Source organism: Aphelocoma coerulescens, chromosome 28 (genome assembly GCF_041296385.1).
Source record: "Aphelocoma coerulescens isolate FSJ_1873_10779 chromosome 28, UR_Acoe_1.0, whole genome shotgun sequence".
Classification (NCBI taxonomy): domain Eukaryota; kingdom Metazoa; phylum Chordata; class Aves; order Passeriformes; family Corvidae; genus Aphelocoma; species Aphelocoma coerulescens.
The window spans coordinates 1,475,298-1,489,184 of record NC_091041.1 but is presented as its reverse complement, the minus strand read 5'-3'; the positions used below and the strand labels follow the sequence as shown (position 1 = coordinate 1,489,184).

Genomic DNA, 13,887 nt, shown 5'->3' with positions numbered 1-13,887 from the left:
CCTGGTTTGGTCAGGGCTTCTCCTTCTTGTTCTGCACCTGTTTGTCTCTTTCTTAATGCTGAATCAAAAAAGCCAGAGCAGTCTGTCCTTTGCTTTCCCCTGGGAAAACCCCACAACCTTTTATACCAATCTGGTACTTTGTGTATAAAACACTAACCAATGTCAGGCTGAAAATGGAAAATCAATCTCAACCTTTGGCATCTGCGGTTCTTCACGAGGCTTTACAAAAAGGGGCGGGATTCAGCAATGAATACCTTTAAAAGTGAATTCTACCTTTCTTTATCTTCCCTTTACTCCCGTTTGCCCGTTCTGTCTCCTTCCTCATCTCTAGGTGGTGCTCCAGTGAAGAGGATGCTCTCCAGTTCCCAGCTCCACTACTCTCTGCTGGCTTTTGTCATTTACAGTTTAGTTTTCCAAGTTTGTGAGCAGCACTAGATAAGAATCCCCTGGATCCTTCTGATCCCTGTGGCACAACTTCCAGCCTGATTATCTTCCCAGCTGCCAGTGCAGCAGCTCCCTGTGAACAGCAGAGCCCAGAGCAGGGTCAGGCCCTTTCCATACACCTTCTCCACTTCTGGGAGCATCAGCATCCCTCTGGATGCTGGTGCATCCCTGTGGCCATGGCAGCACAGGCATTGGCACAACCTCACTGAACCTGGGTGAGGATTAGATGATGCCAAAGAATTTATTATAATTTGCTGCCATTTCCCTCCCTGCTTTTCCTGTTTCCTGCGCATTCCCATTTACTGCACTGTGTCCAGGATGTGTTGGACCCTTTGGAAAACCAGATCGATAAAGGAAAAAAAACAGCAACAACAAACTTAGTCTGGGCTCTTTTATGTTGCTGACCTGAAGCAGCTTCTTCAAGGCAGCCCTGGCAAAGGATGCAGCAGAGCACTTTACTTAAAAGTGATCTTGTCAAAATGTTAATTTGCTTTTTTTTCCCTTCAACCAGAACCACTTTCTCAGTGAGCTGAGTGGCCAGTTTATTATAAGCCTTTTTCTTTTAAATTTTCAAAGATGCCAAGAACACCTGAGATGTTTCTACTTTTTTAATAGATCTTTGTAAAGGATGAGAAAAGATAAGGATGTTTGAATTTTATTTGTAGCCAAGTTGTCACTTGCTCCAGCCAGCCTCACAGAAACCTTCCAGCCACTTCCATCATTCCTTGTCCTGCTTTCTGCCCGCCCTGAGCTGCATGGGCACCACTTGTGCCCTTGAGAACCAGGCATTTGAAGAACTCTCCTGGCAGCACAGCACAGGACAGGGAAGCAGAGGGAGGAGTGGTGGCCTGGCCCCAGCCCACTGTCCGTGCTGCAGGGCAGGGTCCCTCTCCCAGCTCCCCTCAGTACCTCGTCTGCCCCAGCACCACAGGACGCTGCCAGCGCGATGGCCCGGCCTGGCAGCACACGAACAGCGCCGAGCAGCATCTGCTGTGCCCGAGCTCAGGTGCCACGGCAAACTCACGGCTCTCTCTTCTTCCTGCACATGTTTCTACCAGCTCTGCTCAGTGTGACAGGACACCCCAGCCTCATCACCGTGGCCAAGGGTGAGAACGTGGTGCTGCCCTGCAGCTTCTCCCAGAGCAGCACGCACAGGACATGGAGGTGACGTGGTGTCACAGGTTAGCAAGGATAGTCCCGGAAGGGATGTCCTTGCTAAAGGGTGCTTACAGCTTCCTCTGGGACCTGACAGAACCTATCAGCGGCCAGTTTGAATATGGACAATTCTTTAAGCCACTTAAAGTTGTGACCGCCGCTGTGATCCACACTTAAGAATTGACAAACTCCCCCCCAAGCTCTCTCTCGTTTCCGGCGCTGGCACAGGTGGCTGCAGGCCCCGTGTGGGGGCCAGTGGGCAAGGCCAGGCCCTGCTTGGGCCAGGCCGGGCCGGGCCACGGCCAGCCTGGAGCCATGGGCCTGTTCCAGCCATGGAACCCCCCCCCACTGCCTTGCCGTGGGCAGCCGGAGCGGCTCAGAACCCCCCCCTCCACTGCGGCCGAGATTCAGCAAAGCGGCACCTCTGTCCGGCAGAGGTCAGTGACCAACAGCGATAAGGGACATTCCAGCTGCAAGGCCGAGGTGAGATTAACCCTTTTATTGCTGTGAAGAGCTGAAAATCTGAGGGAAGAGAGAGAGAGAGGAGATGCTTAAAGCTGAAATTCTGTTGTGAAGCTATGATATATCAGAGTATCCCGTTGTAATTTCATGAAGATATGGGGGGTTGGAGTGTTCAACTCATAAGCAATAGGCAGATGCTGACGCAGCTGTAATTTCATGAGAAGTTTGGACAGGGAGAGATGAACCAGATGAGGACTGTTGCTCCAAATGGGAAAGGAGAAAACCTCAGTTCCTAGAGATGCTCCCAGAGATAGTTCTAACGATGAAGATGAGGAAGACCCTTTGCTCCCAGGGAAGGAGAAGGGCCTCTGTTTTTTTTGTTTCTGAATGGCTCAACCTTAAAATTGTACCCCAAAAAACTTCAAGAGTGGACCCCCAAAAGCAGCTGCGGGAAAAGCTGCAAGTCGGGGGAAGGGGCTCACATTGCGAGCAGAGAGACTCCTCTTCCTAAATGGACTGAACAGTATTTGGAAGTGGGTGGCTGTCTCGGTGTGATAATGTTTTCATAGCACGAGCAAGAAGAGACTTCTCTTTCTAAATGGACTGAACAAGGTTATTATGGAAGTGGTAAACAGACTGAACATCTTAAACAGAACTTACCATCTTAAGTGGTAAACAGACTGAACATCTTAAGTGGGTGGCTGTCTCGGTGTGATAATGTTTTCATAGCACGAGCAAGAAGAGACTTCTCTTTCTAAATGGACTGAACAAGGTTATTATGGAAGTGGTAAACAGACTGAACATCTTAAGGGTTGTCTTTTTACATTGTCAGTGGGAGAAGGGAGGAAGGTGGGGGGAAGAGGAGAGTTCTGAAGGTGGTATAATTTTTTTTTTTCTTATTTTAGGTCTGTTAATAAACTTCTTTATATTCTTTCAAGTTTGGTGCCTGCTTTGCGTTTCTCCTAATTCTTATCTCACAGAAGATAAACAGTAAGGAGTATTTTAGATCAAACCACTACACTAAATTGGTGTTTCTGCTCGGTTACAAACCCAACCCACGACACCTGGTTTTGGGAGCAGTTCTCACCCTTTGTACATCGCTACAAGGGGGGCCAGGACCAGTGTGGGGAGCAGATGCTTCAATACCGAGGGCACACTCAGCTGCTGAAGGATGGCCTTGCACAGGGCAGCACACACTTGAAAATTTTCCATGTCCAACTCTCTGACAGAGGGAATTACACCTGCTTTGTTCAACGTGGCTCAGATTACAACTGGCCTGTGGTGGAGCTCAAGGTGACAAGTCTGTAGTTCGTGTCCCTGGTATCTCTAATTTACTTTCTCACAGCCAGTGCTCTTTTCCCCTGTCCTCCTGCCCAGAAGTAGTTTGAGGTGGCTGCTTTGAAAATAGGGTTTTCTTAAGTCCCGTGTTTAAAAATACCAAGAATGTCTCAGAGAGGTGAAATTACCCAGCAAGGGGCCATAAGGAGCTCGTGAGATATGCTTCCTCCTTCAGAAGTGTTCTGGCTATTGTTTTCTTCATATAAGAAGGGGTGAGAAAAAAATTAGGCATTGGGTAATAAAGGAAGAATATTGTGCAGTTATGTTTTAATATCCAGGCCTGTGGATTATTTTGCTGCAGAAGTGGCCTCCAGAGCAGATCTCTTAAGTTATGCAAATGAGATTGCAAGAAATGTCCTGACTCCAGGTGACACTTGTCTGAAAAAACTCTTTGATTTGTCTGTGTCAAAGTTGGTCCTTGTCAGGGAGAGAAACAGCCAAACCACCATATCCCCCCAGTATCCAGCATCCCGCAGGCTCACCTGGGATGCCTCTGTTCCCGCAGGCAGCGGCTCTGCCCTGCTCATCGCGCTGCAGAGCTACGAGGCTGGGGGGATCTGGGTGTCCTGTCGCTCAGCCAGCTGGGACCCACGGCCCCAGGTGCTGTGGCAAGATTCCCATGGGTGGCAGCTCCTGTCCCACCAGGAAGACAGTACCCTGGATGAGAACGGGCTCTTTGCAGTGGAGAGCAGCATCATCCTCACCAGAGGCGTGGCGCAGGAACTCTCCTGCTTGCTGCAGCATGTCCCACACAGACCGGAGCAGGGATCAGCCCTTTACGTGAGCCGAGGATGGCATTGCCCCACCGACGTGCCAGGGAAGCTGTGCTCAGCACGTGGCCATTTCCATTCCATTTTCATTTCCATGTGCAAACAGCTGCGCCTTTTGACAGGGTTTGTGCAGGTGTGCTCCTAAATCCAGCACTTCCATCCAGAAGTGCAGGTTGGGGGGAAAAGGAACAGCCCTCAGTGTGGCAGAGTTTCTACAGACACCTGGCTGAAATAAACCCCGGAACTAAATGAGAAAGGAAAAACCAACCCATGCCCTTAGTCTCCCCTGCTGTGAAATCCTGTCCCACAGATTTAGTATGAGAAATAAATCCTTGTGTATTTTAGCACCTGCAGATATTGAATGTATTTTTAATTTCCCCTTGTTTCACAGGAAAGCTCCTTTGTCACTGGATGACTGATTTGGGGCTGGAAATGTATCAGCCGAGAGGCAATGGTGAACTGGACTAAGCATACACCAAAATGCTCTGCAGGAGCATGTGCTTTTCCATTCTATTTTGTTCCTCTTGTACTTTGGGAATGACCAAGTTTTCGAGACTTTCTTTTCCTGGGGAGTTGTTACCTTTCTCCTGGTGATACTGCTCTGCATTGGAGTGTTGCTGTGGATGTACATGTTACCCTATTTCTGATCCCCTGTTGACTAATGAAATATAATATTTGTTTTTTTCCAAAGGAGGAGAAACCATGATGTAACTAGAAATAATGCGGTTAGAAATCCATCTTCCCTTTGAAAATCCCCAAAAATGCAGACAAAATGTCATCAGCCTCAGAAAAGTGCTTAATTGCCAAAATGTGGGGGTACTTTTTGTCATTTTTTTGCCAGTTTTTGGAGTATAGTGAGGAGCTGATTTTCATCCTCAATGGGATTCAGATGGAATGACCATGTATGAAATAGATATAATCTCCTTCCCATTGCTAGTCTCAGAGTAACCTCCCCTTTGGGGATTTCATTTTTCAGATCCTTTTTTCCATGATGCCCATTCTTGGATGATTGCCACAGGCCTGGTCCTGGTTGCTGTGGCTGCTTTCCTTTGTATCACTGTTTGTCTATTTAAAATGAAAAGTACCATCCTGGGGCAGGGGCTGGGGAAGGGGCTGGGCTGTCATACTGAGCCACCTCTGGTCCTGATGGATGGGAGGGGTTGAGAAACACCCAGATGGGTCTTGTCCCGGTGTCTGGGGCACACATTCGGTGCCAGGGAACTTAAAGACCCAGAAGAGCAAGCAAGTTTGCTTGTTTGTTTATTTGCTTGCGGAATTCCCAAGGAATAGTGCTTTGGCTATTAAAAATGAACTCCTGGTAAATTGGTGCCAGTGAAGGGGGGAAACTAAATACAGGTCATCTGTCCTTGCAATCTTAGCACTAGCCAGTGCATCTGCCCCCTCCATCTCAGCCTGTCCTGACCTGTGTGGTCCTTTAGCGGGGTGGGGGTTGCGGGGAGGGGACTGTGCCACACGGTAACTCGTGTGTGTTTGTGTTCCTTGTTCAGGGGACTGCAGTGCAGAAATTGGTGAGTCTCCTCCTCTTCCTTACAAAGAATTATTTACAGAGTGTCTGTAGGACGGTGGGTTTGGTTGAGTTTTTTCAATTTAAAGTGTAAAGTAACCAGAAAAGCGTTGGGGTTGGGGGGAAGGAGAATGAATTTGAGAATCAAGAATTAGAGATGAGTAGAGATGATGTCTGGGGCTGGGAATGGGTGGTGGCAGTGGTGGTGCCAGCAGGCTGGGAGTGCCCTGGTCCCCTTGGAAGCGAGGGACCTCTGAAAGAACATTTCCTGCCCCAGATTTTAGCAGGATAAACTGCACCATCCCCGGCAGAGCGAGCTCCAGCTGGGAGGGGGACAGGGCTTTGGACAGCCGAGTTGTGGCAGAAACCCACCCTGGAGCATGTGCAGGCGCTTATGGGAGAGGGGACACAGGGTATATCCAAATATCCCACAACTCACTTGTGCTGGTTTATCTTCTTTTGCAGAGAAGCAAGCCAAAGAACTTGGTGAGTATCATTCTCTTTCCTATGTGGGAGACTTCTCAGTTGGGCCTTTGTCTAATCCGTGTTTTGCATGTGTGCCCTGGTTTTGGTTTTTCTTTTGGGAAAGGAAGAGGTAGCAAATACAGAACTTTCGTTTCAGAAACTTTATTTTCCATTGGTCCCTGTGTGGGTTTATGTTGGTGTGACCCAGCCCACTGCGGGGCTGGGGCTGTGTAATGCCAATCAATCCCAGCCCCTCCCCTGGATCGAGTTTCCCCAAGAGGCAGACTCAGAGGTCGAGGGGCGGTTCAGAAGCCTAAGCTGCACCCCCTGGGCAGTGCCCGGGTCCAAGCCGCCTCCCCCGGTTCGGGAAAATTCTCGGTTACTCGGTTGTTCACTGGTTCTCTGTTATAACTCCCGCCTCTCGGTTTACCCCGGTGGTTCTTGTTCAATTGTATCCTCCCCCTGGCTTGTAACTCATTGGTTGTTTTCCCCTTTCCCCGGGGTTTTCAAATTCCCTATAAAACTGAGGATGAGCCTCAAGGGAGGATCCCATCTTATCATTCCCATCCCATCCCATCCCATCCCATCCCATCCCATCCCATCCCATCCCATCCCATCCCATCCCATCGGATTCCAGCTTGTTTGGGTTGCAAAACTTCTAACAATAAACCTGTTAGAAGCCAGACCTGAACAGCCTCTCTCTGTCTCCGAGCTAACGTGAGCCGATAGCATCAGCTCCTGCCGTGTCTCCTCTGCACAGAAGCCAGCGAGCTCAGCCAGCAGCACTTTTCCTGATGCCGAAGTCACTTCAGCGATGCACAGAAGTAACGCAGCTGGACTCGCTCTGACCTGGGGCACGCCAGAGCTCGTGCTTCAAGCACCAAACCCTGCGTTAGGTTTAGGCTATTCCCTGTAATTATTCTATTCTGAGAAGAAAATTCCTCCTGTTTTCAAAGTACAGACTGACCATAAGTGTATGTCCCAATCAGGACCAGCAGCGTGGCTGTATTTATAGAAAATGGATGGAGCCCCTTCATGTTGTCAAACACTGAAGTTTTAAATCTCCACGCATTGAGATGACTTTCACAAATGTCCTAGGTTACAATGTAAGATGTGCCCACAAGCATGTATTTTATCACCTTCTTCATGAGCTGTTAAAACCAGGTGGGGCAGTGCTCCCTGCCTCCTCCCTCAAGACTATGTCCTGTTAATGGCCCATCAGTGCCTTATCTCGTGACTCATCATTCCATTGTGAGATGCTCCACCCAGAGGGAGAAACCAAGCATCCCATCCTGGATATAAACTGCGATTTTTGAAGACTACAGGCAGCGTTTTCCCACTGGATTTTCCAGAGGACAAGAGCTACATACCTACCCCTGGACATTCTGAGGAAGACCAGATCTTTCTACACAGGATCACCACTTCAACAGAACCACATCCATTCACTTCAGGAGGACTGCAGCCACCACCTTATCGGACTGCTGCTACATATATATATATATATATATATATATATATATATATATGTAAGTAAAGAACTGTTATTCCTATTTCCCATATCTTTGCCTGAAAGCTCCTTGATTTCATAATGATAATAACTCAGAGGGAAGGGGGGTCTCATCTGCCATTCCAAGGGAGGCTCCTGCCTTCCTTAGCAGACACCTGTCTTTCAAACCAAGACAACAAAGAACAACAACTCAGAAAGTGAGCAGCTACACTGGCATATCATTACCCTGAGCTAACCCAGTACAAGTGTGTTTGATTATGTCTCACCTGTATTTTTTTGTTTGGTTGGTTTTTTAAAGCATGGAGGAGATATGCAGTGCCTTTTGAAGAAGGTAGTTACAGTTTGGTCTTTCAGGGTGCTAAATCATTTTCCCTGCTTTATTCTCCCTTCCTGGCAGTTCCCCTCCCACAGTGTTGCTGGTGGGACCAGGGGTGGTTCTGCCAACCCTCCCTTTAGCAGAGGAAGTGTAACACCCCAACTCTTTGTTCATTTGGTGCATGCTCCAGTTTCAGGCAAATCTGGAGAGTTCTGATCCTCAGTGACTGTGTCCCCACATTTCAGACATCTGGGGTCTTCAGCCTGGAGGTCTGCTGTCAATCCTTTTCTCTCTCTGCTTCTTTTTCTGCTCCTTGCACCAACATTGTGACCTTGTGCACCTTTCCATGCCACAGTCTGCCAGTGCTCGCTCCCACCCTGCTTCTTCCTTAGGCAGCCCCATCCTGAATTACCAAAATATGGGTAGGGATCTAATATCGATACCCAAATGAGACAGACAAAGACTCTAACAGTTTAGAGTTAGAAAGTGTATGTTTATTCCAGCGCCGGGCAGCTGCGTGGGATAATTCCCTGATATGCAGTGCAAAGTTACAAGCCAACACAGAGTCTATTTATCTACAAAAGTTATGAATAACCAAAATACAAATGCATATTTATAACATTAACACCTCCCATTCTCCGCTTTGTATGGAAATTAGCTTAAATGTCATTAAGCATGCATAGTGTGTGCTCTGAATTGAGTCGGTGGTCTTTTTATTAGGGGAGAGGTCTCATAAGATGAAGCATAGTCATCCTCAATTTTACCTTTCTGCCTTCCTGGGTTTTAACAATACTAATTACTTTTGGTGACTTCCCAATTCCTCTTTGCGTGACTTTAAATAGGTTCTCAGATAGGGAGGAAATTGACAATTGTTTATGTTCTCTAAATCTATTTATCAATGTTTCTGTTTCTCATTCTGAGCACCGCTAAACAAATGTAAAAGTTGCAGATAATCAGTTATTTAGTAATCAGTTACTTGCATCTTGATAACTCATTTCAGGTCCAGCTCTTCTTAACTAACTATTAACTTTTAATTGATTAAACACACTTCTATTTTAACTAAATTCAGCACAGCTAACCTTCTAACTAAATCTTTGTTTCTTTTAAAATTCTGTGTTTCAAGCCAAGACCTCCCCTGGGGTGAGCTCTGCCCTGAGGTGTTCATTCTATCTCTCCTGCAGTGAACATGGTTGTCCTGGGTCCCAGTGTATTCTATTACCATCCTCATGAGCTGTTGGAACCAGGTGGGGCAGTGTTTCCTTGCCTCCTCCCTCCGGACTATCTTCTGTTAATGAGCCCATCAATGCCTGGCCTCATCACTCACCATCCCATTGTGAGATGCTCCACCCAGAAGGAGGAACCGAGCATTCCATCCTGCATATAATCTGAGATTCCCAACACCACAGACACCCTTTCCACTGGATTCCCAGAGGACAGGAGCTACACAGCCACCACTGGACCTTCCGAGGAAGAGCAGCCCCTTCTACAGGATCACTGCTTCAACAGAACCACATCCACCACTTCAGAAGGACTGCAGCCACCATCGTATCAGACTGCTACCGCCCCCCTGACTAACAGGGTGTCAGGCTGTATCCTGACTCTGTCACTTTGAACCAGTGTTTTCTGCCTTTTTTTTATTTCCCTATTAAGTTTTTATTCTGACTTGGTGCCTCCCACTGGTTTGTTTTCAAACTAGTACAGTGGTTCTGGACCCAGACACAGCCCACTGGGATCTTGTTCTGTCTGATGATGGCAAAAGTGTGAAATGAGGTGACACGTGACAGGACATCCCTGACATCCCTGAGAAGTTTAACCCATGCTGGGCTGTGATGGCTTCACCTCAGGGAGACAGTACTGGGAGGTGAAGTTGATGGATGCAGGAGGATAGGCTGTGGGGGGTCTCTACACAATATGTGAAAAGGAAGGATGATATTGAATTTAAGCCAGAGGAAGGCATCTGGATGGTGGAGGTGTTGGCAGGGTACTTCCAGGCTCTCACCTCTCCTGATCACACTCTCCTTCCTGAAATCAGAACCCCCAAGCGGATCTGGATCTGTCTGGATTATGAAGAGGGATGGGTAGCATTTTTCAGTGTTGATTAAGGTATTTCCATCTTCACATTTCCACTCGTATTATCTGAGAGGAAAAAAATCCACCTCTGGTTCTATCTGGGTCCTGGGACATGTCTCAAAATATGACCGTGATAAAGGGGAGGGAGTAAGATAAGGCTTTTCTAGGAGAACTTGGTAGTTCATACAGAAGAATTGAGGTTAGAAGGAACCTGTGGAGATTTCTGTGGCAACCAGCTGCTCAGAGCTGGGCTAACCTGAGGGCTGCCTTTGGTGTCTTTGGACCTTGTTCAGCTGAGTTGTGTAGGGTCTCCCTGGGCAGAGATCTCGTTACATCTCTGGACCTCTGTCCAATGCTGCATCTCTCTCAAGGGTCAGAACCAACCCTTTTTCTTTGGTCAGAATTTCTCCAGTTGCAATTCATGTTGTCAACTCTCCTCCTTGTTCTGTTGAACACAACTTCTGCTGAAAAGATGTTCCAGGAACAGGGATTTTTTGAAATGTACACAATAAAGTTACTTTGGTGTGATTTGTCTGTATGTGTGTCAGCATCAAGGCTGTCTCTGAGCAATGTCTCCTGCTCCTTTTAGCCTGTTGGATTTGCAGGAGAAAATGGCTCACTGCATCCTGCTGGAGCCAATGAAGCCATGTCAGCAGGGCAGGTCTGTTGGGGGAGGGAAAGGGTCACAGTAAGAACAGCAGCAGCAACATCATGTGTTTGAACAAACTGCACCAGCTGAACAAGAAACCACTTCAACCAGAACATTAAGAAATCTGAAACAGAACAGTTTTTCTGCTCTATTGGCTTGTGACTCTGGAAAGAATAATAGAAGATGTCAAGAAGATAGATTTATTGTAGAACTGTGATTAGTTTTAAGCTTGCAGTTAAAAATAGCTTTTGGGCTAAGGATATAAATTTGGTGAGCTTTGCAAATAAAGTAAATTCATTTGCACCTGGCAACATCCAGCACTGTGAGATGGGCAACTCCAGATTATTTTGCTGTAGGGGAAGCTGCCCCCTGCAAGGGGAGGAGAGCAGTGTGTTCTTTCTCAGACATGCTTTCACACCAAACCCCCAGTCAACTGGTGTCCAGCAGGCATGGACCTTCCCAAGGGAAGGCTTCACCCAGACAGAACTGGTAAGGAAGGAGACCTCAGTACGGGGGGGGGGGGGGGGGGGGTTGCAACAAGTGCCCAGACCTTTCTCCTGGAGAAACCTTCATAAGGTGTGCACAAGTTGATGATCTGTTATGTCAGGAACAGGTAACAGTGAAAAGGCTGTGCAGTATTAGAGGAGATGAGATGGGTGCGGGCAGGTGGTTTCAGAACCATGTTCCAGTGGCTGCACCACTGAGAACGAGGCACTTCAGAGGTGGTGATCCACAAAAGCAGGGCTCTGCCTCAGTCTCCACCCTCCAGCATCACACCAGACCCAGAATGGGCACTTTAACAGCTCTAGACAGCCATGAGCAAGGTCTGCAAGGAGAAACTGTACCAGCAGCACACAGGGGACACTGTAAAAGAAATGATGAGTGCTCACAATGGGCAGCTCTGTTAAGGGACCATGAGCCCTTCAGCAGGGAGCCATGTGAGGTAGCACACTTTCTGGCAGCTGAGTCTGAGATATGGTTGAGACGGTGCCACAACCTCTCAAGAGCACAGGCTGCTCTCCACTGCTACTCTTCCATGTGGCACAAATGACACACAAGCCAAAACCCAGGAAGAATCAAGAAAGATTACAAAGCCCTTGGGGTCCGAGTGAAAAATATTGGTGCCCAAGTAATCTTTTCCTCCAGTTTACCCATAAGAGGCAAGGGGATAGCCAGGAATAGATGTATGATGCAAATCAATTTCTGGCTTTGTGGCTGGTGCTATCATGGGGGTTTGGACCTTATGGTAACAGGACATTCTTTGATGACTACAACCTGTTAGGGAGGGACGGGATCCACATGTCTAGATGTTATAAATAAAGTATGTAATTTGTGCTATTATGTATAAAACTGGAATGTAATTAGACCATGTACAGACCGAGTTTCAAAATCCCTCCACCAGTATGGCTGAGAGAAAAATTTCACAACACCAAAAGAAGTTCTCTCACAATAAGTGAGGATTCCACCTAGGTGGGGTTGGATCTTATCACCGGGACATTTGCACCATGACGACTTGATCACCAGCTTCTGATATTTACATCTCATCTGATAAGGAATCGGACATTCCAGGAACTAAAAATAACTGTTCCAGGAACCAGAGATGGCCCATCCATCACCAGAAATGGCCCTTCCATCAGCAGAAATGGCCCACTCATCACCCAGGATGGACAATTCATTGGACCCAGGAAAGGCTTTGTGCAGCCCAACTCTGGGACAAGAAAACTTCATGAATATGCTAAAATTACGAGAAGAATAGAATTAATTTGGACTCTACCCAAAAACTGTGTAAGAAGAGACCAGCCAAAGCAGCAGTCGTGAACTTGGGATGTCTGGTGAGATAGAGATCAGATCTATGTGTGTGCACCCAGCTCCGACCCCGGGCTCGGAGCTGCTTTTCTCGATCGTGGCTTTCTGTGTGACCGATCTTTCGGCTGCAGAATGAAATCTATTTCTTTATTAAATTTAATTTGGCTGAATTTCTTTACTTCAGATGGTGACCCTGACGTGATACGATTTGGGGTATCGTGGACCCCTTTTCGCCCAGGAGGCGCCCCGCTAATTTTCCTAGCGGCCTGGCCAGACAGGAGATCCCGTGGACCAATTGTATCAATGAATCTAATTTAAAGTGGCACCTCAATCGAGAAAAGGGAATAAAACAAGCTCTCAGGGAACTTGGGGGGGACCCAGGGTGGGATCCCCAGAGCTGCGCCAGGGTAATTCACTCATAAAAATCTCCGTGCACGAAGAATCCACGCAGGAAAACGGACCGTAAGTATTGCATGGTTGAATGAGGGCAGTTGAGCGTGTGTGTGAGACGTGATATTATCACGAAGCGAGTGTGGACCCCAGGATCGCAGTTCCTCTCTCCCGCGAGGGAAGAGGTCGGTCACGGGGGAAGCGAAAGACACGGAGTAAAAACCTAAATTCTTTTCCACACGTCAAGCCCGAATAAATCGAGAAATTCGGGGGATCGACTGCAGACGACTAGGGGGAAGGGTACGTCCTTTATCGAGTTTGAGGATTGGTAAACCCACTAGTCCCGGACATATTTAGTCCAGGTAAAAGTCAGAACTTTGAGAGCAGTTATCGGAGGAAAACCCCTGTAGGAACCCAGAGTGCCGAGAATATTTCCCTGCCTGTTTTTAAGGGTTTTTACCCCCCTGGACAAAACTGGAATAGCTTTAAACCTTGGAAAAAATTACCAACAGTCAGGCAACAGCTAGAAAATACAGTGGTGTGAATTAGGTTATAGACTACTATGTAAGATTGTCACAGGGTGAAAATTTTAGAGGTTTTAGGCTTCTCTTTATAGTATGTAGATAAGAGTAAAAAATACCAAAATGGAGGATTTTGTTGTTCTCTAAACCTTCTTCTCCTTCTTCTACCACTCCATACTTTGCAGTAAAAGTAGTTTGGATTGATTGGATAGAAAATTCCGCAGCTCCTAGTCGTGTTACTGAATAATTGGTAAGAAAGTAAAAATAATGTACGTTTTTAGTAACTATTGGTTAAAATGTCTTTAAAAGGCTGCGTAAATCTTGAAAATGGCTCTCACTCCTACTTTTCCTCTTTCCATGCTGTACCTGGGTCACGCTAGTGGCTCAGTTTCTCTGATAAGACTTAATAAACAACTATCTAGAAGCACTGAAACTACAGAAGACGTCTCGTTTTATCTTTTAAGCGCCT

The 13,887-nt window shown here is 47.2% G+C and overlaps 1 protein-coding gene and 1 pseudogene across 1 annotated transcript; both read left to right on the top strand.

Annotated features, from left to right (window-relative positions):
* The first annotated feature begins 1,046 nt into the window (after positions 1-1,046).
* LOC138099868 (butyrophilin subfamily 2 member A1-like) lies at positions 1,047-5,067 on the top strand. Its single transcript, XM_068997460.1, is given in 6 exon segments — positions 1,047-1,571; positions 1,574-1,618; positions 2,903-2,910; positions 3,139-3,361; positions 3,905-4,179; positions 5,011-5,067. Coding segments are annotated over 6 exon segments (789 nt in total). The 5' UTR covers positions 1,047-1,390.
* Positions 5,068-9,168: 4,101 nt separating this feature from the next.
* LOC138099867 (E3 ubiquitin-protein ligase TRIM11-like) lies at positions 9,169-11,189 on the top strand (annotated as a pseudogene).
* The last annotated feature ends 2,698 nt before the right edge of the window (positions 11,190-13,887 follow it).